General features: G+C 43.0%; 1 protein-coding gene across 5 annotated transcripts in view; it reads right to left on the minus strand.

Moving 5' to 3' along the window:
- DOCK10 (dedicator of cytokinesis 10) overlaps positions 1-27628 on the minus strand; it is a 428377-nt gene that overhangs the window by 67109 nt on the left and 333640 nt on the right. For all 5 annotated transcript variants that reach the window (XM_073625969.1, XM_073625970.1, XM_073625967.1 and 2 more), the window contains exons 36-39: positions 25429-25543; positions 25277-25343; positions 24824-24871; positions 8074-8166 (exon numbers count right to left, since the gene is read on the minus strand). In XM_073625969.1, coding sequence (XP_073482070.1) covers positions 8074-8166; positions 24824-24871; positions 25277-25343; positions 25429-25543 — 323 coding nt within the window. The remainder of the gene's footprint in view (positions 1-8073; positions 8167-24823; positions 24872-25276; positions 25344-25428; positions 25544-27628) is intronic.

Genomic DNA, 27628 nt, shown 5'->3' on the forward strand with positions numbered 1-27628 from the left:
CGGCCACACCTTGAGCATAATCAAAACCAAAAATCACTGTGCTAGACCCAATTGATAAAAAAAAAAAAACTAAAAGAAAAACAATAAAAATATAAACAAAAGTGAATTGATCAAAAATTAGTAGTAGTATAAGTGTACATAAATGTAATGTGTTGCCACACCCAACCACATACTGTATATAAAGCTATGATTATGCCGTTCAGTTCTAGTCTCCAGCCCTCAGAAGGGATGTGCTTGAACTAGAGATAGTTCAGAGAAGAGCAACAAAACTAATAAGAGGGTTGGAGGATCTCAGTTATGAGGAACAATAATAAACATTAAACTTATTTTTCGCGGAGAACAAATGCTTAAGTGGGGATATGATAGCGATATACAAATATTTATTGGTGAATCCAGCATTGGAAGGAAACTATTCAGTTTCAGGTCACTCAGGAAGACACACGGCCACTGAATGAAGTTGGAGGAGAAGCGGTTCAACCTTAAAGATGTTGTAAACCCTCATGGTTTTTCACCTTAATGCATTCTATGCATTAAGGTGCAAAACCTTCTGTGGTGCTACAGCCCCCCCGAGCCCCCATTTTACTTACCTCAACCCGATCTTTCTCCGCCCGGGAATGAGCACACCAGCACTAGCTGGTGTCTCGTGTCTTGATTGGATAGATTGATAGCAGCGCAGCTAATCAAATCCAATGACGCTGGTGCTGGGGGGGTGGGGCCGAGTCATACATTCGGCGGCTATGGACTAAGGAGTCACCTGCAGGGTAACCCCCCGGGAGAGCGCTTCTCTTAGGGGGTTATCAGATGTGGGGAGGAGCCGCGAGAGCCGCCGAGGGACCCCAGAAGACTCTGTGCAAAACGAGCTGCACAGTGGAGGTAAGTATGATATGTTTGTTATTTAAAAAAAAAACAAAAACAAAAAAACAAACCCTTACAATCATTTTAAAGCGGAGTTCCACACAAAAATGGAACTTCCGCTTTTCGGAACCCTCCCCCCCTCCGGTGTCACATTTGGCACCTTTCAGGGGGGAGGGGGGTGCAGATATCTGTCTAAGACAGGTATTTGCACCCACTTCCGGCATAGACTCCCATGGGAGTCTATGCCTCTTCCCGTCCCGACCGCACTGTCTGCTGGGAACACACAGCTCCCAGGAGAGAGCGGGGACCACTAGAGACGCGCAGCGCAATTCGCGCATGCGCAGTAGGGAACCGGGAAGTGAAGCCGCAATGCTTCACTTCCTGATTCCCTCACCTAGGATGGCGGCGGCAGCCGCCGAGAACCGAGCGGGTTCTCGGCGTCCCCTGCCGACATCGCTGGACCCTGGGACAGGTAAGTGGCCATGTATTAAAAGTCAGCAGCTGCAGTATTTGTAGCTGCTGGCTTTTAATATTTTTTTTTTTGGCGGTGTGGGTGAACCCCCGCTTTAAACTGTGCAAAGTTTTTTTTTTGTATACCACAGAACTTTATTAAACATTGTGCACAGCCAGTACAAATTCCAGGGCATATGCACATCAGTAGTATAAAATAAACAGTACAATACTCCAAGAATGTTTGATCAACAGCAATACAATGCATTCATTCACCAGAATACACAAAAATCAACACTTGATAATACAGCCAATTATGTCTCTCCTCACCTAGACTGCAACAAGATAAACAAATCTTCACCCCCTACCAATCAGCAGACAGTCTATGATCAGGTCCCCCTGAGCCAGACCCAGTGTATCCAACCACGGGGCCCAAAGTTTATCAAATATACCAAAGCTCCCCCTATGCTGGAATATATATTTTTCTAGTCTAAGGGTATCTCCCATTTGAGCTATCCTATTCACTATAGGGGGGTTGGTGGATGTCCAATGTCCTAATATCAGCTTGCAGGCCTGGAACAGTGCCCTGGCTATGGCTCGTTTTGGAATATCCTCTACTGGGAGATCACACAAAATTCCCAACAAGCATTGTTTTGGTTCCTCAGGCAGATGGACCCGAAAGACCTTATTTAACCACTTCAGCCCTGGAAAGATTTGCCCTCTTAATGACCAGGCAATTTTTTGCGATACGGCACTGCGGCGCTTTAACTGACAATTGCGCGGTCTTGTTATGTTGTACCCAAACAAAACTGATGTCCTTTTTTTACCACAAATAGAGCTTTCTTTTGGTGGTATTTGAACACCTCTGTGGTTTTTATTTTTTGCGCTATAAACAAAGAGCGACAATTTTGAAAATTTTTTTTTTTTTTTACTTTTTGCTATAATACATTTCCAAAAAAAAATATATAAAAAAAATACTTTATTCATCAGTTTAGGCCGATATATATATTCTTCTACATATTTTTGGTAAAAAAAAAAAATCGCAATATATTGATTGGTTTGTGCAAAAGTTATAGCATCTACAAATAGGGGATAGATTTATGGCATTTTTTTGGGACCATTGACATTTATACAGTGATCTGTGCTATAAATAGCCACTGATTACTGTGTAAATGTCACTGGCAGGGAAGGGGTTAACACTAGGGAGCAATCAAGGGGTTAAATGTGTTCCCTAGGTGTGTTCTAACTGTAGGGGGGATGGGCTTACTGGAGCATGACAGAGATCATTGTTCCTGATAACTGGGAACAGTAGATCCCATATTCATGTTGCAACGGGGAATCACCTTGTTTACAAAGGCAGTTCCCCGTTCCCCCTCTGCACTAATCCCCGGCAGACATCGAGTCCGCACAACCAGCGGGCACGCTCCCGCATCGTGCAGCGTCATGAGCGTGTGCCAGCTATCGCACCAGCACGAGCCAATTTGCGTAGGAGAGCCGATCTGTCGCCATATAACGACGGTGGCTGGTCGGCAGTTATTGTACTTATAATTCGCTTCCAATACAGATGCAACTTTGGGCACTGCCACATATGGTGAATTAAATTTATTGTGATCTCTGCTGCACCTTGTGCAGACAGAGCTTTCCCTCCTTCCCATAGGGTACAATCTAGCAGATGTGTAATACACCCTAAGGTGCAGATACAGTTGAGAGAAATGGTGAGATACGTTCAGAGAGCACTGTTGGACTGCTAGAAGGGCCTCCTCCCACTGCTCTTCCTCGAAGACCCCAACATCTCTTTTCCAGCAAGAGGTCACACTAATAGGGTGGTCCCGAAGGAAACTATTCAGTAACATAGAATAGCAGTTAGTTTTAAATACCTTATAAGTGACCACCTCATGCATGTAATTAAACACTGGAGTGGGCGATTGTACCCAGAGATCTACTCTCCTCTGTGTTTTCACCGTAGGATGGAGCTGTATATAAAACTGCATCCAGTTTAGGGAGATGGAACATGTCTCGTAGTTCAGAGAAAGAGCAAAGCACCCCGTTGGAGAGAATAAGGTGTAAATGTGTGATTCTGTAGCGTTTCCACCTTGCACCATACTGTAAAAAAGCTATCTCTGAATAGCGATTGTTATCCCAGATAGGACTAAACCTCGTAAATCCCGTGACCTGTTGCAACTGTCTGACCTTGTTCCAGGTTTTTTGCATAAGGGCTAAAGTTTATTCGATTTGCTGAAAGGCAGCGCCTTTAGACCACTTGCTATTTCCGCCGTGCCCACTGTCTTTGTAAGTAATCTAGTGTAGGGGTCTTCATTGCCTTCCCCGTCTTCGTAGCAGGACACATGGCTCATGCTAAATGTTGCATTTGTGATGATAAATAATATAGCCAAGGGTTGGGCAGAGCAAGCCCTCAAACATCCTTGGGCTGCTGAAATTGTTCCAATTTCACCCTGGTGTTTTTAGACTGCCAAATGAGGGTGCTAAAGATTGAATTAATAATGCAGAACATCTTCAAAGGGATGACCATCGGGGAGTTATGAAATATATACAATAATTTGGGCATAAGGACCAACTTTGCGAGACTGGTCCATCCTACGAAGGACATCTTAAGCCTAGGCCACACCTTAACCTTATCCCGAAATCTAGTAAGAAGAGGTACTAGGTTAAGGTGGATATAATTCAGAGGGCAGGTGGTTATACATAGTTACATAGTCAGGTTGATAAAAGACACAAGTCCATCCAGTTCAACCTTAAACCGTTATCTATGTCCAAATATTTAAAAGAAGCGGAGATGGGTATATTGGCCGCTACTAAAGAGGGGGAGGGTGATGTCTCCCAACAGCAGCATAGTGTCATCCGCGTATAACAAACATTTTTTATGAAGAGAGCAATATTGAAAACCACTTATATTTGCATTTGACCTAATAAGCGCTGCCGTAGGCTCTATTGCGATGTCAAATAGGAGTGGAGCCGGAGGAAATTCTGGCCGCCTCCCTAATAACCACCTTAGGGGCTTGATATAATAGTTGAACCCAGGAGATAAAACCCTGTGCATTATAGCCCACAAGTAGTCCCACTCAATACTGTCAAATGCTTTATGCGTGTCAAGTGACAGCAATGACCTATCTCCCCCATTATTTGCCTGAGACTGTAGATTAAGAAACAATCTGCCTAGATTAATGGCAGTAGATTTTTGGGGCATAAAGCCAGCTTGGTCAGGGGATCCTTTTCGAATTTTAACAGCAATATAATATTAGCCTTAGTCATAGATGGAGGGAGGCTTTGGTTAGTTCTCACCTCATTAAAGACCTTAAGTGAGGTAGCGTGTCAGCAGCATAAAACCTATACACCTCTGTTAGTATCCCATCTTCCCCAGGCACCTTTGGTTGCCATCTGTAATTCCTCCACTGTCAGAGGAGCATCCAAAAGTTTCTGTGAGGCTGCAGATGGCAGTGGGATATCCCTTACATAATTATTATCTGTATTCTGTAATTAAGCAATGCCTCCTGAGTAAGTCTGTTTGGACTGATATAGAGTCGAGTAATAATTAACCAGTTCAGCCATAATCTGCTCTGGGGAGTTAACTATTAGGCTGTCCTGCTTTCTCATGGCACCAATTGAAGGCAATGTTTGGTGTGAGTGTGCCAATTTAGCCAGAAGGTGACCCATTTGTTCCCCCTCCTCACAGAATGCCAACCTATTAAAGAAGCGCTTCCTCTCTGTCACTGAGGTGGCAGTGAGGGAGAGCACCTCCTGGGCTGCCAACCATCCCTCCCTTTTTTCATCTGAAGGGTCAGCAATAAACTGAGCCTCCAAGGGATTCTCCCCTCGGGCAGCCGTTGCCCTTTTAAGGGCTTGGATTTCAGAAAAGAAAAGCCCTCGAAGGAAGGCTTTAAAAGTCTCCCATGAAGAGCCTATATTAGGTTGTTCGATATAATTTTGCCAAAATTCAGATATTCTAGATTTTACCCTATCATGGGATGGCAAGAGGTGCAGCCAAAAGCCATTGAGTTTCCAATGAGACCTTTGTAAATTAGATTGAGGTTGAGACAGACAGACTATTAACCTCCCTGGCGGTATGATTATTTCGGATGTTACTGTAGGTGCTGAAAGCGGTACAATTATTTTGCATGGAAATTTGGCGTTTTATATGGTAGGTCTGTAAATCTTAACAATAACACACTTAAATCTGTCCAAACCAGAGTCTAGTAGATATCCCGGGTATGATAAAGTTTGAAACACAAAAACATAAATTATAATATAATAAATAAAAATAAATAATAAAAAAAATAAAAAAAAATAGTAATAAAATAAATTTCCCCACAATTCACTATCGCTCAATTCTACAAGTGTTCTAATTTACTATCGCTGTTTTCTAGCTGGTCTAAAGCCACTTTTGACATAAAGGGACACTTTTTGGTTGCTATGGACAATCTCCAGTTTCCAGGCAGAAAGAACAGTGTATATCATGTAAAACTGCATGCAGGGCATGGGCCAAAACACTGGGGACAAAAGGGATGTGAAATCATTTCATACAGTACTGTAATCTGTAAGATTACAGTACTGTATGTGTTATGATTTTTACTTTTTTTTAAATTTGCCGCCAGGCTCCACCCCCGTGCGTCGCAACGCTCGCAGGGAACGGAGCCTGGCAAGGAGAGGCTTCGGAGGAGGACGGAGCTCTCGGACACTGCGGGTGACATCGCAGGATCCCGGGGACAAGGTAAGTAAGGAGGCACCAGGATCCTGCGATGTAATCCTGAGTGTGGCTCGGGGTTACCGCTAATGGTCCTGAATTTTAACCCCGAGCCACACTCGGGAAAACCGCCAGGGAGGCTACGGGAGAGCGATATGATATTCCCCGAAGGGCATATACGCAATGTCAGACACGGAGCGGGCAGCTTGTGGGGAACAAAGTTAGAGGTCAATCCTTGATAGTGATAAATGTGTTTGGGGGTGGTATTTATGTAGCACTAACTCTCTATGGAGCTGCTGGTTTAAAGCGGGCTGTTACCTTCACTCTCGATACCTCTCTTTCACCGGCACCGGGTCTAGGGTCCCGTTGAGTTTACCTCTGGACGATGTAGGCACCAAACACTTGAGTATATTTTCCAATGCTTTAATGAACAAGTAATAAAGGAAGTAGCAGGAAAGAGGCAGAAGGAAAGTTGCAGGGAAGCTCAAATACCTTTCCTTAGTACTCTTTAGAACATTCTTTGGAATTGAACACTTGTAGTTGAATGCACTCCCCTTGTGGAATTCAATCTTTGCCCGCCTGGATAGGCCTCTCTCACTTGCCTAGCAGCCAGTACGCAGCACGAACAAAAGTCTCTGCAGAATAAAACCCGTACGATCCTCTACCACAGGATGTATTGGTTTGCGATGAATGTCAGACAGAGTACTTGAACCTTTAAGCCAACCCGGCAGTACTATGCAGTAAGATTACTTCAGGATACGTCCTCCAACCGAGTCACCAGGCCCCTCTCCAGACCAGCACTCTGCGTGATCCTTCCATGACGGGTCCTCCCGTGGGATCTCCTCGGTTGTCCAGCTTCTTCACTCAGGATAGACAGCTCAGGACCATTCCTCTGCTGCTGTGGTAGGCCCCAGACAGGCTTCTGGGCCCACCCACACGCCGCAGGGACCACGAGGTGGTACTCTTAACGCATACCTGTCGGCCAGGAGGGCTAGCAGGTGGCTGAAAACGAACCCCTAAACATGGCGTCCGTCCCATAAATACCCTCTCCCAGAATGCAACTCGGAGGACCACCTCCACCGAGTTGTCTCCGGGACAGAGGAGCACTCATACGCTTCAACACGTGTGGAACTACACGCAACTCAGCCAAGCTGGAACAGAGGCAAATCTAACTTCCTCTAACAAGTAACCCACAAGATTTACCTATCAGTGGTAGATTAAAGATCTACCAGCGCTACATTTAAATAAACGTCAAAATACATTTCAGTGTATATAACCTGCAAAACAAGAATACATATCTCCCTTCTGTGTCAATAGAGCAATTTAACTCCTGAAAATCCAATAAACTATGGACCAGAACGCTCACACCCCTGGAATAGGTGGTGTAAGTGGAATGGTATGCCCTCCCCACACACGCAAAATTAAGACAGGATGTAGAGTCACTGGTGAGGTGAGTCTCCTGTAAGGAGCAGATAGCAGGCAGGTGTTTGCGCAAAATAACAGAGACAGTAATCATGGTGAGAATAAAAATGTATGGAAATCCTATTGTTTGTACAGGGCATTCGATGCATATTTTAGTGAACACAATATACAGGAAATTAGGAAGTGCTAGAGAATAAATACACACACACCCACACAGGTTGAATTGGATGGACTGGTGTCTATTCGACCTTATCAACTATGAAGCTATGTAATAATTTGTGGGGTACTGTATTAAACTCCTTCTATATATTTAGTTACACTAACTTTATTTAACCTTCCTCTAACAAAATTACAGCTCATGCTGCAATACGCTTGGGAGGGGGGTTCCGCAGACTCAAAAAAAGGGAAGAGCTGGCCGATATTAACGTACAATCAAATTCAGGGTCTTTCAAACAAAACGAAAAAAATAATCCACTAGCACTAGAGATTTAGCAAAGAAAACTACCAGATGCAGAATATAAATTCCTCTAAATAATTAGGGCTGTAGTGAATCATACTAAATGTAACATTCAAGTATTACTGGAGTGTACATTTACATACTGTATATCAGACAAAATGTTAATAACTATGAAAAATGATATACATACCACTGTGGTAGATGACCAGTCTGGGAAGAGGAGCCCTTCAGTGTTCCATTGTTCAGAGTTGTTTGGGAAAGTTTAACAGCAGCAGTAATTTTCCTGCATAGATAAACATGGATTTAAAAGGCTATACCACGCTCTGTTACAAACATACATAAGTTAGTTATTGCCAACAAAATGCAATCAAAACAAAATTCATGGCTTGGGAATATTTGGGGAACTTACAAGTTTGAATGGAAAAGATTACTGAATAGGACTACTGATCCACTTACTGGACACAGACTACCCCGAACTTTATGCCACGTATACACGGTCGGACTTTTCAACCGGACTTGTCCGACGAACGCAGATGGACCAAATCCGGCGGACAATCCGATCGTATGTGGGCTTCACCGGACCTTCAGCGGACTTTTCCAGTCGCAAATCTGACGGACTTTAGATTTGGAACATGCTTCAAATCTTTACGTCGTAACTCCGCCGGACCCAGAAATCCGCTTGTCTGTATGCTAGTCCGATGTACAAAAGAGGGAAGACACATTAAGGAGTCAATGCTGCTCACCCCAATATGGACAAAAAAATGGAAAAAGGTCCCCCGAGCGGGGTTTTCAGGCAGCTAACCATAGATATGAACAAGGCATTAAATAAAATATTATATTAAAGTGCTTTATTGAAGGGTAATGAATGAATGTAACAACATATAAATATAAATTGGGAGCTCCAGTGGGAAAATACCCATACCAAATACATATAATAGCAAACATAGGTTATACACAGCATATGATAAGGCTATTGCATAACAATCCTGACGCGTTTCGACCCATGAATTTTGGGGTCTCTTCAGAGGATGAGTTTGCTACAAAAAAGAAGAAAAATTTATAACAGTATGTCCAGCTTATTTAAAAGAATTACAGCATAGGCAAGTTTGTTTAGCAACACTTTGCACATAATTACCACTGAGTTTGGATGTACCCCTCGATCAGAGCCTCCCCACACAGCAGCCAGACCATCCAGTGTGCCCGCACGTAGCAGCACCCCAGGAGGAAGGGGGAACAGGAATCCACTTGATATGGCTTACAAGGAGTCACACGTATAATTGCCCCCCTACCAACACACCACTGGGGGGTGGGGCCGGAACCTACGAAAATTGTCAGAGCGTTAGCTTCTGACTATACCCATATAGGTTAGTAGTTAGATTTAACTATTGGGCGGTCAGAAAGTATTGTAATAATCTATTGCAACTTGAATTGATCATATGAAGGATAGTGGAAAGAGTAGAGTGACTATATTGGTATGAACAAATATAGAATATGTCAGGGATGACCTTGTCCTTAAATGCTGACAATGGCAGTGATAGGAAGAAAAGTGAGGGATGTGCACAGTGAATGTGATGTGTGAATTTGAGGAAAAAGTGCATGATATTGCCAAGTATCTAAGTCTACGGCATCCAGAGCTAGTGTGCACATAAATCAAAATTAAAAATAAGTAAAATATTATTCTATGGGGCAATATACTTGGCAATATCATGCACTTTTTCCTCAAATTCACACATCACATTCACTGTGCACATCCCTCACTTTTCTTCCTATCACTGCCATTGTCAGCATTTAAGGACAAGGTCATCCCTGACATATTCTATATTTGTTCATACCAATATAGTCACTCTACTCTTTCCACTATCCTTCATATGATCAATTCAAGTTGCAATAGATTATTACAATACTTTCTGACCGCCCAATAGTTAAATCTAACTACTAACCTATATGGGTATATTCAGAAGCTAACGCTCTGACAATTTTCGTAGGTTCCGGCCCCACCCCCCAGTGGTGTGTTGGTAGGGGGGCAATTATACGTGTGACTCCTTGTAAGCCATATCAAGTGGATTCCTGTTCCCCCTTCCTCCTGGGGTGCTGCTACGTGCGGGCACACTGGATGGTCTGGCTGCTGTGTGGGGAGGCTCTGATCGAGGGGTACATCCAAACTCAGTGGTAATTATGTGCAAAGTGTTGCTAAACAAACTTGCCTATGCTGTAATTCTTTTAAATAAGCTGGACATACTGTTATAAATTTTTCTTCTTTTTTGTAGCAAACTCATCCTCTGAAGAGACCCCAAAATTCATGGGTCGAAACGCATCAGGATTGTTATGCAATAGCCTTATCATATGCTGTGTATAACCTATGTTTGCTATTATATGTATTTGGTATGGGTATTTTCCCACTGGAGCTCCCAATTTATATTTATATGTTGTTACATTTATTCATTACCCTTCAATAAAGCACTTTAATATAATATTTTATTTAATGCCTTGTTCATATCTATGGTTAGCTGCCTAAAAACCCCGCTCGGGGGACCTTTTTCCATTTTTTAGTCCGATGTACAAAAACCCACACTAGGGCAGCTATTGGCTACTGGCTATCAACTTCCTTATTTTAGTCTGGTGTACGTCATCACGTACGAATCCGTCGGACTTTGGTGTGATCGTGTGTAGGCAAGTCCGGTCGTTAGAAAGTCTGTTGAAAGTCCGCCAAAAGTCCGTTGAAAGTCTGTCGAAAGTCTGTCGGACGGGCTGTCGGACTTTTGTAGCTGAAAAGTCCGACCATGTGTACGCGGCATTAGATTCATTTGACATAGGAATGTTTAGTTTAATTATTAGATGAGGCTGGAAAAAGGAGAGTTGGTAAGCTGAACTCTGGGATAAGCAAATATAAAAGAAGCATGTGTATTCCTACTCAAATGTTGGTGTCCTTTGTGTATTTGTTTCAGATATGTGCAGTAATCCTACATGAAACTTTGCCTCTGTGCAGGAGTTTTCTGTAATAAAGACCAGTCACTGCTGCAGGGTGATTGGTCTTGTCTCTGCCCCTTCCTGTAGATTTCTACAGGCAGTTTATAGCAGGTAGAGTCGGCTGATTACCTCCCATGACTCTGCTGTCATCACAGGCTATGTGTAGCACAGTGATGATATCACCACTAATTTTACAAGGTAATAACCGAGTTTGCAAAGGCATTTAGTGAAAAAAGATGGATATAAATAATTTATGGCTATTGGGGAATATATTTAAATAAAGGTTTCGTGCCTGGAGCTCAGCTGTAAGTGTTACAGAGGTTAGACTAAGGTAATCCTATGAAAATACCCTGTTTTTGTTATACCAGGAAGTATTGACACAGAGACATCCCTTCCTTAGGCCCCTTTCACACGGGGCTGTCCGTTTTCACTACTCTGCTTGCTCAGCGTAGATTTCTCCATTGATCCCCGCTGAGCCGGCGGATGACAAGTCCGTCTCTGCACTCTGCTGGGACAGAGCTGCCAGAGAGTCTGCTCTCCCCTATAGGGGGATCGGATGATTACGGACCACCTGTCCATTTTCATCCGATCCGATCCGCCAGACGGATGGAAAATAGGACATCCATCCGTCTGGATTTTGCGGAGCGGATCGGATGTCAGCGCACGTCACCGCTGACATCCGCCGCTCCATAGAGGTGTATGGAGCGCCCGTTCAGACTTGCCTGAAAAAACTGACAGGCGGATCTGAACGGCCTGCATATGTAAAAGGGGCCTTACAATTATTCTGTGTTATACCTCAGCTTAGAGCTGAAGGTGAAATGTGATACTGAGTACATTTATCAAATACAACAACTGTTCATAGAAACCATAGTATTTTTTATGAACAATTAAGACAAAAAACAGCAGGAAACCATCCTAAACTAATACAAAGGATGATCCCAAACAATTGGCTGTTTATGGCCCTGTTCATACTACTGTGATTTCCCCCGCATCTGCCATTGCACTGTAATGCATGACAACAAAAATCACATTGTTCTCTATGGTGCTGGTTCACATCAATGCAACATGGTTCAGTGCATTTTTTTTAAATGTGTAGGGGCTTCTTTAGATGCGGTATAGTATGTTTTTGGCCCGTGAGAGGTAAACGAAAAATCCTGGACAGCCGCACTCAAAAGTAATCTTCGATCTTTATTTAAGTATAATCATAAAAGATTATGATTATACTTAAAGATCGAAGATTCCTTTTGAGTGCAGCTGTCCAGGGTTTCTCGTTTACCTCTCAATTACCAGCATTGCCTGCACCTGTTACTTCCAGCATGGAGAAAATGTTTGTTCCTCACAGAACTCTTTCAGAGCGGTGATATTTTTCTCTCTATGTTTTTGGCCCCATAGACCTCAATGGGAATGCATGAAAAACACATGTAAATGTGTTTTTGGCACATTTTTAATGTGTTATTGGCAGAGTTTTATGCTTAGCAACCAGTCCCCTCCTCCTACAAGAAAATGTGTGAAGCACAAAAACGAATAAAAAATGCATGTAAAAAAACATGCTTTGTTAAAAATGCATGATTACGCAGCAGCACTAGTGTGAATCTAGGCCAAATAACAATTTATTAATAGTTTTTAATAATTCATAACAGTTTACATGTACAATTAAAGTGATTTTAAAGTCTTATTTTTTTCCCTATAAAAATAACAAACATGTTATACTTACCTGTTCTGTTGCAATTGGTTTTGCACAGAGCAGCCCAGATCCTCCTCTTCTCGGGTCAATCTTCTGTGCTCCTGGTCCCTCCCTCCTGTTCAGTGCCCCCACAGCAAGCATCTTGCTATGGAGGAAACTGAGCCGAGTCACAGCTCCCTGTGTCCATTTAGACATGGAGCCCCGACCCGGCCACTCCCCCCTCTATCCCCTGATTGGCTAGCTGACTTTGATTGCCAGCAGCAGCAGCCAATGGCGCCACTGCTGTGTCTCAGCCAACCAGGAGGGTGAATCTCAGACGGCTAAGGCACTTATGGACATCGCTGGACAGAGGGGGACCTCGGGTAAGTATTAAAGGGCTGAGGGGAGCTGCTGCACACAGAAGGCTTTTTATCTTAATGCATGGAATGACTTTACAACCACTTTAAAGAAAAAAAGATGTAATACAGTGGATAATAATCTCTACAGTGCAGCTCATCTACTAAAAGGGGTAGAGATTGTTCACTTTGCAAGGCAAATGTTTACTTAGCTTAGTAAATAAGGTAAATGTTCACTCCAATTATCCAATCATGTGCAAGACAAAATTCAGTTTTATTATTTAGCTTTCACATCACGTCGACACAGCTTCACCAAATCTTACTAGGGGGAATTCCTTTTGCAATGTGAACATTCTCTGCTCTTTAAGGGAAACAACACCAAATGTAATATACACTTAAAACCCACCCAGCTGATAATTATTTATTACAGTGGTGCACTGTTATGTAGGTACAAACATTTTTGCTGTAAGGTATTTAACATATATATTTACACATACTGAACATATAATAACATTTACTAGAATATAATGTCAGTTCCTGATATCAGTTCCTTAGTTAAAGTGCATACAGTGCAATAGTGCAACTGAGTGGGTAGCCACTGGAATGTCTCTAGTAGGAAAACCATTATGTGAGTAAACACTAAATCATAAACTCAAATATTAATATTATAAACATAAATAACTGCAATCAAAATGTGAATTAATTGGCTCAATAATTAACCACAAAACAATGATTTCCAAGAATCCATGAATAAATAAATGATTTAAGTCATCAAACATTTTCCAGTGAAGTGGTGATTTCATTAATCCAATGAATGGGTGACTGTAGGAATCCTCCACCAACACCAATCACTCAGCCTACTCACCAGATGGAGATGACCCCTATTACATAACAGCATTGGAATAAGATGTTCTGAAGATCCGTCTCAGCAGACCCGATGGTACCTCCAACCGGTCATTTAGGGGAAGGTCACGCAAACCCCAGGCATCAGGATCAAAAGAAAAGCAAGGAACAATCTCCCATGGTGAAGCATATCAGCAAAAGTTTATTTTAAAATAGCGCTTAAAAACAATCCATCTGTTTTTTTGGACTTAATTCACATTTTTAATGCCGTTATTTATGTTTGTAATGTTAATATTTAAGTTTATGATTTAGTGTTTACTCACATAATGGTTTTCCTACTGGAGACATTCCAGTGGCTACACATAGGAAGGCGGGGCGCAGGCCCGTCTGTATTTATGGGAGGAGCCTCGCCTTTAAAAGGCCGGCCCCTGGTCCTCCCTTCTGTCGGCTTTCTTTTCTGGACTGACGTGGGGCGTGTCTTCTTCGTTGTTAGGGGCGTGTCCGGTTATTTCGGTGACGTTTCCTGTTCGTGTTGGACTCTCGATTGCGTCATTTCCGGCGTGACCGCCGACATAATTTCTGGTCTCCCATCGAGGTGTCTAAATCTCCCTGTCAGTAGGCAGGCTCAAGTATTTTTTTTTAAAGGTTAACTTTTTTATTGGTTTTATAAACAGCATCAGTAATTGTTACACAGGTGTACAAGCACAGCGAACATTGCAGCATTCAAAGTTCTATACAGTGGACAGGTATACAGGTTGACACTATGCATCAATACATATAGCACATCTCAAAATACATTTCCTTGTTATCAGGGGTTAAGCTCTGACATTTACTGTATCATACCATTGTTGTGGTCTGTTATTAGGCAGGAGGTATAGTACTCTCTGAACTCACCCATGAGTTCCAAATTTTGGTGAACTTTTTGGGGCATCCTCTAGCTTCGTATGTCAGCTTATATAATGGTATAGCTTGGTTGACAATAGTGAGCCAGAGTTTTACAGTCGGAACAACATTGGATTTCCAGTGCATGGTTATTGTTTTTTTAGCATAAAACATCACTATACGTATAAAAGATTGAACGTTTTTGGATAACTCTTCATCATCAATATACCCCAACAGACATCTAAGAGGATTACAGATATTCGGTATTTTAGCTATATTGCTGATAATGGCCGTAACCTCTGACCAAAATTGCCTTACCGGCGCGCACTCCCATATTAAGTGGAAGAACGTGCCCTCAGCCGTCCCGCATCGAAGGCACAGGGAATTGGATGTTCTTTTAAGTTTGAATAGCAGTTGCGGTGTGAAGTATGCTCTGTATAATAGCTTAGTCTGGATCACTTTATCCCTGGAAGAGATGACGGAGGGGACCTGGACGGGAAGAATTTCCCCCCAAATCTCCTCCGTCAGCTCAGGTATGTCCGATTGCCATTTATGTTCAATAGCGGTGAGCCTAGCAGTAGTAGAATGTAATAGAGTCTTATAATAGGTCGAAATTAGTTTGTCATGAGAGGGGTCAGTCAGTAGAAGCTCAAGTTGAGAAGGTTGCATCTCTGTATTATGAAGCCCAAATTGTGCAGCTGCAGTATGTCTTATCTGTAAATACTGAAAGTAGGCCGTGTTTGGAAGCCCAAAGTCCCTCTGAAATTCCATAAAAGATCGGAATGTATTGTCTAAAAACAAATGTGATATTGTTTTTACCCCTTTCTTTGCCCAGTATCCTCCGTCAGTTCTCTGGTTAAATTCTGGCAAAGATGGGTTTCCCCATAATGGAGCATTAGGAGACAGGACAGCCCTGGAACTGGGGGGTAGTAGTTTAGAAATTTTAAAAATCTGCAGTGTCATGGCCAGAACCTTTACTCCCTCCCTCCCCCTAAGTGACATGCGATGTATTAGGTTTTGGAGGGATTCATATGAGGTGAGGATGGCTGCCTCAAGAGCAGTAGCTGCATTGTTGGCCTCTGGAAAGAACCACCAATGGGCATGTGCTAGTTGTGAGGCGATATAGTATGTTTGGAGACATGGGAGTGCCAGTCCCCCTTTCAAGGTAGGTAGTTGTAAGGTATGTTTGGCAATCTTCACTACATCGCCCCTCCATATAAAATTAGTGATTATAGAGTCTACTTCCTTAAATTTAGCTTTTGTTATATAGATTGGTGAGTTACTCAGAACATAAAGGAATCTCGGGAGGTAAATCATTTTAAAGATATTTATTCTTCCTAAGAGCGTAAGCGGGAGGTTATTCCATGTTTTCAGTGTGTTTTTTAATCTACTAATAAGGGGGTCTATATTAATCTTGACATAGGAAGAGATAGGTTGTTCTATCAAAACCCCTAGGTATCTAAAGTTGTGAACTATTTGTAATGGGCATTCTTGAGGTAATTTTATTTGAGTCTCTCGGTCGATCTGGAACAATAAAGATTTGTCCCAGTTGACCTGAAAGCCTGAAAAATGGCCAAACCGCCTGATGATCTCCAGCAGGGCCGGGAGCGACGACTGGGGGTCCTCCAAATATATCAACATGTTATCCGCATATAAAGACACTTTTTCTTCTAGGCCCCCAGTCGTCAGTCCCTTAATTTCCCCACTGGATCTCACCAATGCTGCCAAGGGCTCTATTGCTATTGCATTACTCTCAATCTAGCGATAGGATTGGAATAAAGGAGGCGTACCCACTTTATGAAAGTGGAGCCGAACCCAAATTTAGCTAGGACTTCAAAAAGATAAGGCCATTCGACCGAGTCGAAGGCCTTGTGAGCATCTAAGGCCAATACAGCGCGGGTACCAGTTTTGTCGTGAATTGCCTGTAGATTAGTATACAGTCTACGTAGATTAATAGAAGTTGACCTTCCAGGTATGAATCCTGTTTGATCCGCCCCCACAATGGTTGTAATCACCGCATTTAATCGTTTAGCAAGTACTTTGGCTAAAATCTTTACATCAGAGTTGATAAGCGAGATTGGCAGGTATGATTCGCATAAAAGGTGGTCTTTATGAGGCTTAGGGATTAACACTATCAATGCTTCTGACATGGAGGGCGGTAGATGACCTGTTTTAAGGGCAAAATTGTACATCCTTAACAAATGTGGCATTAACAGGTCCCGAAATTGCATGTACCACTCAATAGGGAACCCATCAAGGCCTGGAGTTTTATGTCTGGCGAATGATTGTATTGCCTCCCCTATTTTATCTACCGTCAATGGGGCATCAAGTGTGGCTGCCTGAAGCTCTGTTAATTTTGGGAGTGAAATTTCCGAGAGGTAGTCGTCTAGTTCCACTATTGTATAGTGAGCTCTGGTTGTGTATAGAGTGGAGTAGAACGCGACAAACGCTTCCATAATGTCTTCGCTCTGCTCCACCACTATGCCTGCTAAATTTTTAATTCTGGGGATATTGCAGGGTTGGTAATCCGGTCTAGCTAGATATGCTAATAGTCGACTATTTTTATCCCCGAATTCAAATATACGTTGATTCTGATATAGAAGTTTTTTCTGTGTACGTTCCAATAATACTAGATCCAACTCTCTTGCCTTGTGTCGCCAAATGGCGTGTGTCGCAGAGGTAGGGCCATTAGAATACGCAATCTCTGCAGCCCTAAGCTCACCCTCTGCGTCTACTAGTCTGGACTGTGATGCCTTACGGGCCCGCCCAATCGCAGCTGCAAAGGAACCACGAGTGGTGGCCTTAAAGGCATCCCAAACCGTCAGGGCATCTGCACTATGTTTGTTGTTTATCCAATAAAGTTTCATATCTGCTGAACTCTGGTCTATCACGGCCTGATCCGCTAACCACAGTGGGCTCAGCCTCCACACCCTATACAAGGAAGGCGTGTTAAAGGCCAGGTCCACCATCAAAGGTGAATGGTCAGACAGTGCCCTAGGAAGATATTTAATTCCTGCTATTAAATGAAGTATATCAGAGGAAACCAAACAGAGATCAATTCGTGATAGAGTATTACGAGAGTCAGATTGACACGAGTATTCCCTCACATTAACATGTCTCCATCTCCAGGCCTCCACCAGGTCAAATTGAGTTAGGTAAGATCCTAAGGGCGTTGGGGGTGATGTAGAACATCGGAATCTGTCCATAGAATTATCTAGAACAGCATTGTAATCCCCATCTATTATTAATGGGCCTTCAGCGATTTCAAGTATTGTTCCCATCACCTTCTCAAAAAATTTTTTAGTGAAGGGTGGTGGGACATAAATGTTTATCACAGTATATGGTTTACCTAGGAGTTCCATTACCAGGATGACAAAACAGCCATTCGGGTCAAGTTTAATATGTTTAATTGAGATTGGTGCTGATTTGGCTATGAGAATAGATGTCCCTCGGGCAAAGGAGGAGTAGGTGGAATGGAGAGCATAAGCTATTTTGGCTCTTTTAAGGGCCATAACCCTGGAGCCCTGGAGATGGGTCTCCTGGAGAAGGATTACATGCGGTTTGTGACGTGCTAAATAATCAAACATCACTGAGCGTTTTACCTTAGAATTAAGCCCCCTAACATTCCATGAGATCGGACGCAAAGTATTCATTTCCTAGTGTAAAACATAAGTTTGCACGACCACCTCCCGAGGCACCTCAGAGTCCACCAGCATGTGGAGCTCCAATCTCCTCGAGTGGTGGGGGCGCAACCCCGGAAACATTTGTAAAAAAGCATTATGTTGTCAAGCACGTATACTTGAGCACCTTGATGATCTATCCGTTCCGTGAACCTGTAATCATCTGTCATAAAATAATAATCATGTAACCATGGCTTTAACAATGCCAACACATATAAGGTTTTCCAACCCTGCCGACCCTCCCTAACCCTCCCGGCTCCCATACCCCAACTCATGAGAGCTTTGTACCCTAAACTGAAACTGCGTAGCAGGGGGTGATTAGATCAGTCCCGTGGTCAATAAACCTGAGATAATACTATTCAGGGGGAGGCTGTGAACACAAGCTACCACCCGTGATCACTTCCCGAGCTGAATAGTCAGCAGCCCGGCCTTAGAAAAATATTCTTCCGAGTGTTTGCAGAAAAGTTTCAGTTCCGGCCCATCAGGCTGTAACAAGACCGGTCAGCCAATAGAAGGATACCAACAGTTCCATCTTTGGACGGGCAGTATTGGGTTTCCCAGTCTTCCTGTAATTGGATAAGTGCCAATATGAGAACGTCAAAGTCCTTATACTGATTCTCAATTTTCTCTGTTGATATTAAAAGAACGTTAGTTCAAGGATGCCGATAAACAGAGAATTTTGCTGTTATTGGAACAATAAGGGGATGTAGTGGTCAGCGAGGGGGTGATCTCCGTGGCAGGTTCCTATGCTCCAAAGGTCCTAGCGTGTCTGCCCAGTGAGCCGCTTCTTTCGGATCAGTGAAAAAATGGGCTTTACCCTGGTGAATAACACGAAGGCGTGCAGGGTATAGCATACTGTATGGTAGTTGTAGATCACGTAGGCGCCTCTTGACTGCTAGGAAGGTGGCACGTTGTTTCTGCGTGGCTACCGAAAAGTCAGGGAAGATGGTGATGCCATTACCGTTGAAAAGTATGTTTCCCTTTTCTCTAGCTGCCCTGATGATGGCTTCTCTATCCCTAAAATGCAACAACTTAATGAGCATAGCACGTGGGGGTGCCCCAGGGGGTGGGGGACGCAGCGGAACCCTGTGGGCTCTCTCGATGGCAAACATGGTGGAGAAAACATTGGCGCCAAACACTGACATCAGCCATTGCTCCATAAACTTTTCTGGGGCCTTGCCCTCTGCACCTTCCAGAAAGCCTAAGAAACGGAGATTATTGCGTCTCAGGCGGTCTTCCATATCTGTGAGCTTATCAGACATATAATCTTGGGCCTGGCGCAACTCCCTGACAGAACCCTGTAAGGGACGTATGTCATCCTCTAAATCTCCTATGCGCTGTTCCGCATTTTGCACCCTATGTTGTAGATTTTGCACATCATGCTTCAGGAATGATAGATCAGTTTTAATTGAGTCCATCTGGCTGTGCTGTATAGCCTCCATGATTTGTGAGAGAGAGGGCTCTGCAGGGCCTGCAGCCACAGCAGCACTAGGATAAGATACTGAGTCAATGTCATCTGGGGAGGAGGACAGAAGGGGGTCTTCAGGGCTACTGCCAGGGGCATGTTGTGACTCACCCTTCCCTCGATGCTTCTGGATTGTCAGGGAGGTGGATGGCTGGCCTTGTTTCTGAGCGTGGAGCCGGCCGGCGCCATTTTGTTGCTGTGGGCATGGCGGCGATGGCGGACCGAATCCCGGGGCTTCCTCCACGGCCGGACCGTATTTGACCATTGCCAGGGGTGCTCTGGAGTCCTGGGATGTTACTGAGCTCGAGGATGGTTGCGGATGGCGGCCGGGCTAGCAGGATGGTTGGAGGATCTAAGCGGGACGGACGGAGCTCAGGCTTTGCACGTCCTCACATCCCGGTCGTTGGCCACGCCCCCCCAGGCTCAAGTATTGGTAGCGGAAAGGGGTGCGCGGGCGCTGCTCTATTGTTGTTTTTATGGTAGACTGTACTAAAGGGAAACCCTGTATGCCGTACTTTGCGCATACTACCAGGCATTTGGTTACAGCAGTTAGGAGCCTCATACCCAACATTTCACCTGACATCTTGCTCCTCATACCCTGCTTTTCACCTGTCATCTTGATCCTCATTCCCTGCATCTCACCTGACGTTTTGCTCCTGTGAACCCACATGCTGCCCAGTTCAATGCATGTGGTGTTAACAAGCCTTTACTATAATTACAAAACATCTGAAATCACTTCTGGTGGAAGATAATTTCATTTCCAGAGATCAAATTTGTTGAACGCTGCTCTGTTATGTACTAATGTAGATATACCTATGTCAGGCTCATGTAATGCATAGGACATGCACACGCTCACATCATACACAACCCAAATCTCATATCATGAGCCATGTTGTGCGTTTTTTTTTTTCACATTAAACATTTCCTAAACGCTGCACTTCTAACTAATATGTGGTGACAGCACTTTAAGTATTGATTACAAACCCTATACACTTGTTTTATTTGGAGAAACGATGGGCTGAATCTGCCCGATTCATCACAGCCTGTCATTTAAAAATGCATGAGGATGTAAATGCCTTGACATGCCATTCAATTTCCTGGGCGGTAAGTACAAAATCCCTCCCCAAGTGAAGCCTAGCAAGGAAAATACATAATGCCGTTACCGCTGCAATTATAAATTAAGATATGACTTGCTGCTTTATTTTCTTCCTTGGGACAGTTAAGCTCAGAGTGCTATGTACAGCATACTATCCTGAAAAAAAAAAAAAAAAAAAAAAGAGGGGGAAAATTCTAGGGTAAAATTGAAACTTGGTAAAATACTGAGCCTTGACGATTGTCAGGGACAGCCACTTTTCCTCAATTTCGCATAACCTGTCAATTTTCTATAACACAACGTGGCTTTAGGTATACGTGTTTTCTGTCTTAGTGACATATCGCATTTCTCGCATATTTTCTTTACCCTTAGGAGCTGGTGGAAGTGTGTATGTGTGATGAACCATTTCTATTTTTCAATTATGAGTAAACACAGTAAGTGCCTGCACTTTCTTTTCAAACGCTGATATGATGTCACTCACATGTGGTAGCCACGGTCCAGAGGCTAGGTTCCACATGCCATAGTTTCACTGGGAAACGTGAGAAAAAAAAAAGCACCTGGGCAGGCTGGGGGAGTTGGGACATGGGGCAGGGCGCTGCAGTGGTGATCATGGGTTGTAGGGGTGTGTGCCTTGTGAGTCATGTTGGGGGTCTTATAAGAGTCCAGGGCCATTTGGGATGGGGGGTTTGGCATGGGTTGTGGTCAGTAGCGGTTTCAGCTGCTTGGGCCTCATTCTTGGTTACAGCAGTTAGGGGACAGCACCTCTCTCCACCCTTTGAGTCTACTACTAGCCAGCGTGCGCTTCACTGCATTACTGGGGGGGGGGGGGGGGGCTGTCAAGGGTACCTATCAGATGGCACCTAGGCACCCCACGGTCAGCTGGGTTAGTCTCACACACAATGCACTGGACTGCTTTCACCGGGAGGCCTCACAGTGTCCACTACTGCACGAGTCCGTTTTTTTCTCAGTCATGTTGTGTTTCATTTCTTAAACCTGCATTGTTTCATTTTCTAGCATTTGGTCAGGGGGTAACTTTGGTATGTTCACGTTCCTTTCTGTTCCATAGTTTCATTTCTACATTTCTATATCCGCATTCTTTTGCTGTGTGTGAATTCTTTAATCCCAGCAGAGGAGTTTTCACTCAAATATGCTTCGGTGGACCAGGTGATCCAACGCATCATCAGCATAGGTAGGAATGCTTGGTTATCCAAAGCAGACATTTCAGATGCTTTCAGGCTTCTTCATATTTTGCCTTCTCTCTGGCTTGGCATGGCATTAAGTGGAGGGGGGTTTGTTATTTCGCCACCAAACTCACTTTTGGGTCCAAAAGCAGCCCTTGGCTTTTTGATGTTTTTGCTGAAGCACTCAGTTGGATTCTCATGCATAGGGAACTCTGTCAGGAAGTTATCCACTTTTTGGATGACTGCCTACTGGTCTGCTGAAGCTTGTGGCTGTGTTTTCTGCACTTGACGTGCCATTGGCAAATAAGAAAATGGAAGGCCATTTTTTGGGGATCGTGTTAGATTCTCTGTCCATGCAGGCGAGTCTGCCGGGAAATAAGTTGGCCGGGATCAGGGATCGGATCCATGGTTTTACAGTTTCGCAAGCCGGTTCCAGGAAAGACTTGCAGTCACTTCCGGGCATGTTAAACTTTGCCATGAGGATCATTCTTCAGGGCAGGTCTTTCATTTCCCGGTTGCTGGCATTGTTACCCTCAGCCCCTGACTCTGATTCCAGGGTCAAGTTAGATGCAGCGGCTTTGTCTGACCTGCGCATGTGGGATGAGTTCCTTCAGCACTGGAACGGCATTTCCATGTTTATTCCCGAAACTTCAGTGTCTTCTTTCCAGGTTGTTACTGATGCTGCAGCAACTAGAGGCCATGCGGCTATTTTTGGCACACATTGGGTGGCGGGACCATGGCTGGATAAATGTTGGGCAATTCCCAGGTTCACACAGACGTCTGCCTTATTCGAGGTCTACCCCATAGTGACTGTGGCTCAGGTGTGGGGTCACTTGTGGACAGGCAACACCGTGGTGTTTTGCACTGACAATCAAGCAATTTCCGAGATCATTAACAAGGTTGGGTCGGGTTCTCTGCACATCATGTCTTTCATACACAGGCTCGTTTGGTTATCTCTTCAGTTTAGTTTTCACATTCATTGCAGGTTTGTCAGTGGTGTACAGAATACAGCAGCAGACGCTCTTTCCCGGTTTAATTTTCCATAATTTTTTCAGCAGGTTCCAGACGCAGACAGCTGTGCCACTCCATCCCCACATTCCTTGCTCTTGAGGATGGATTAGAGGCACACTGGGCAGGCGTTCTAGGATTGATGGACAGGTCACTGTCCGCCAACACGAGAAAGGCTTACAGCACAGCCTGGAAAACATTTCAGGTTTTTCAAACGCTGTACCCTAGGCCAGATTGCTTCAATAGTCAATACCTTTTGGATTTTGTGGCTTACTGTCATTCCCGACTGAAACTGTCTTACAATACTATCAAGCCCATTCCATTAAAGCCATCCTTAAGTGTATTCAGAAATGCAATTCTCCCAGACCTTCTAACAGGCTTCCAGTCACTGGGCACATTTTCCGGGGCATGTCAGATATGTTGTCTAGGCCTCCTTTTGGCAGCTGCCTAGTCTTGTGCTCAAGGCAGCTATATATTTGGCCTTTATTGGTTTTCTGAGACCAGGTGAATTTACTCGTACTGGAGCTAAGTCCCGTACGCTTTCAATCAGCCAGTTAGTCAGGTACCCCGACCAATACCAATTACACCTGGATGCGTGTAAAACGCAGCAAACAGGAGCTGGTACTGATATTAGATACTTCAAGATCGGAACTGGTTGGTGCCCGGTTTCGGTCTTGGATTTGCTCATGGCCCAGTTGGCAGATGTACTCAGGGATAGTCCACTTTTGCCATTTCACGGGGCCCCTCTTACCTCAGCACTCTTCATCAAATATTGCCGCACCCTCTTAGGTAATCTGGGGTTGGATCCCAAGTCTTACTCAGGTCATTCTTTCAGAATAGGGGCCGCTTCTGCGGCCTCTTGTCAGGGGGTTCCTGTCCATGTCATTAAAAGGTTAGGCAGGTGGAGGCCATCATGCTACGCCAGGTATATTCCGGAGCCACTCGTTGAGATGTCTCAGGCATTCATACACTTGACTGATTAACCTGGAATGTATTTGTTTCAATAAACCACTTTTGCATACTCACCCTACTGTTTTGTTTTTGCCCCCTTTTAGGCATACTGACCTCGTGACCACGGCACACCCCAGGTCACTTTCCAGCTCTCCTTCTATTTCCTTTCCCTAGTTATCCACAAGAGTCTCCGAGTACAAGTAGGAAGGCAGGGCGCAGGCCTGCCTGTATTTGTGGGAGGAGCCTCGCCTTTAAAAGGGTGGCCCCTGGTCCTCCCTTCTGTTGGCTTTCTTTTCCGGATTATCCCACCCATCCTTTCCCTTCATTTCACCACTCCTTTATTTTCATATTACTACTTAGGTATGCCCCCTTTTAGGCATACTGACCTCGTGACCACGGCACACCCCAGGTCACTTTCCAGCTCTCCTTCTATTTCCTTTCCCTAGTTATCCACAAGAGTCTCCGAGTACAAACTTAATTGCGCTATTGCACTGTATGCACTTTAACTAAGGAACTGATATGGGGAGCGCGGTTTATCACATTATATTCTATTCACTGGTTTCTTAAAACTTTATAACGAGCAGCTCCATTAGAACATTTTGTTTTATTTCAACACTCACATGCGCAGGTAGGGAATAATATTAATTACTCCCCTATAAACACAATCAAATTTACTAACTAGTTTAGTTTGCGCATATTGGAGCCAAAACAGGACAAAACTAGAACCGTACACATCTGAAACATTGTGACTACACATTGTGCTGGTTGGTGACATTGGACTAAACATTGTGCTGATTGGTGACACTGGACTATGCATTGTGCTGGTTGGTGCTAAATACTAGAATTCCTACCTTATTATATTTCTTTTTCCCAAGTATTTGAAGTTTTGGAGGCATACTCTGAAAAAAAAATAAAAATAAAATTGTGGTTTCCCCACTTGGAATATCAGTCATATCACTACCAGAAATTGTGCTGATTTGTGTGTTTATCTTGACAGCCAATACAGGTTAAGCTCCCTATGAGCAGAACGAACATTTTTAATGATTATGATCAGAAGGAATTCGAAATGGAATATTATATTAAATCATCCTTCAAAAACATCCAGTGGGTGGTAATTTAATTCTATGGTAACATGCCAAACAAATCTTCATATTTATAAATGATGTCATTGGACAGTAAAATCTACCATGTAGTATTAAATGCTCATACATCAATCATGTTCTTTTTCATGTTCTTTCATAAAACATATTGTAAAAAGAATAAGATTTATTATACTTTATAGATTTATTATACTTTATACTTACTCCAGAATACTAAAAAAGTCATAGATCTCAGTGTTTGGGGCCCGCTGCCAGTACGAGACCAATGTGTCTGAAAACAGAAAGTACAGCTAAACACTCAACCAGAACACATGACATTGCATTGCCAGCTGCTGACAACAGACTTTATTAATTACCTTCTGATATCATTTTCATAATATGTAGGAAACACATCAACAGACATTTGGTTTCAGAGTGGTCAAGCTTGTCAAATCGAAGTGATGATCCGATTAGAGACAATGGTCTTGCAATCTGTGCAAATTAGAAAGAGACTTCACTTTACCAATATTTGTGTTAATTCTGCCGTCAGTTTTTTACAGGATAGGGAAAAAAAAGCAGGGAACATTAATTTATTTATATAATAATAATACTTTGTAATTTCCTCAGCAAAGCAATTAGCATGGTCAACACACAGTAAAATGGCATTAACAGCCCTGGGCCGGAAATCGGCCAGCTCTGAATAGTGCTAGCAAGATTACCACGTGTAAGACTTGCCACCTGTTACAATCTGATTGTTCAGTCTTATTATTATTATTATACAGGATTTATATAGTGGCATCAACTTGCGTAGCACTTTACACTCTAAAGAGAGACAGTACAGTTACAATAACATACAATAAAATACAAGGAGGTTAAGAGGGCCCTGCTCACAAGAGCTTACAATCTAAATAGGGTGGAACAAGTGGTACAAAAGGTAATAACTGTGGGAGATGAGCTGATGGAAGAGTTAAAAGTTCAGTTGTTATGTAGTTGGAGGCGTCATAGGCTTCCCTGAAGACTTTAGTTTTCAGGGATTGCCTAAAGGTGGCCAGAGTAGGAGATAGCTGGACAAATTGAGGTAGAACGTTCCAGAGGATGAGAGAGGCACTGGAAAAGTCTTGGAGATGAGCATGGGAGGAGGAGACAAAAGAGCTAAAAAGCAGGAGGTCTTGGGAGAAGCGGAGAGGACAGTTTGGGTGATATTTGCAGACAAGATTGCTGATGTAGCTCATGACAGAGTTGTGAATTATTTGTATGTTGTTGTTAGTATTTTGAATTTAATTCGCTGGGCAATCTGAAGCCTTTATACATCTTAGTGCATAGATTTCTTCTAAAAGTCAGAGTTTAAGTTGACATGCCAATAACAACAAACCACATTTTAACTGACATATGCCCAGTGCAAATAAATACATGTGTCTGGGTTCTAGTACTTTAGCCTGATAGCACAAGACCTATATATTGTTTTAGAGGCATAAGCATAATAAAAAGAGAAGTATCATATATTGCTGTACTAAATTTACAAATTGTTCTGCTTTTCTACTGCTTTTTGTAATTTTGCAAGGTTATGGTTCAGTATTAGATTATTAGGTATGACATTTTGCTCCTACGTCATCTGGCTACAGTATAATATGCTGTAGAAGGCATCAAAACACTGGCCTTAAATCACTTGTCATTTTAGCTTAAGTCCAATAGCTGCATTTAATAAATCTCTATCATAATAGTTTGCATACAGGATACATATATGCAAGCATTGTGATGTGTTTGACCTTCTAAAAGCATGCATGTATATTAATTATGTGGTTATTCAACATGTTATATTGAAAGCAGTTACAAGGTAAGGTCATGGTTATACAACTTAATTTACCTGAGCTAATTTGATTAACAGGTTTGCACACCTATCTTAAAATTCCTCCTTTAATAAATCACGTCATAATATATTTTGTATGAAATCAGATTGCACAGTTATATAGTTAGACTGGAAAAAACACATATCCATTAATTTCAACCCAAAGGGAAAACCCTCTTGATTCCACAAGAACATAAAGCTCAAGTCCAGATAAAGTGTACTTTTTTCCTTTTGGTGACAGCGCAGAAAGGACAAAGATGGCCATAAAAACATCAGACAGCCTTTCTAACTTCCCCACTCACTAATATTTTTAGGGCCTGTTTACAATGTTTTGTTGCAATAACGTATATTAAATATGTCAATACGGTGTGGTACAAATCAAAGGAATGCATCTCTCACCTGTTGGAGAGATTTTGCTCACTTCCTATAATGGTGATCACACAAGAGGTAACAGTTCTATTTCTTCCCTACTAGGTCAAAATTAAAACAAAATGTTTTAGGGGGAGTTGTGTTTTAAACATGCAACTGGTCCAGATGAAAGGTAAAAATACTAATAAAGTATGATCCAATTTGCGCCAGTATGAAAAAAGCCCTTCCTGACTCCCAATTTTTTTTATTTTTTTTAAGAAATATTAGTACCTGTTAAAACTAGTTAAGGCTCCATGCACATTGGGCTTAAAAAAAGCCAGTTCCCTCATATGGAGCGTTATTGTATACATGTTTAGGCGTGT

This window comes from Aquarana catesbeiana, linkage group LG04 (genome assembly GCF_042186555.1).
Source record: "Aquarana catesbeiana isolate 2022-GZ linkage group LG04, ASM4218655v1, whole genome shotgun sequence".
NCBI lineage: Eukaryota > Metazoa > Chordata > Amphibia > Anura > Ranidae > Aquarana > Aquarana catesbeiana.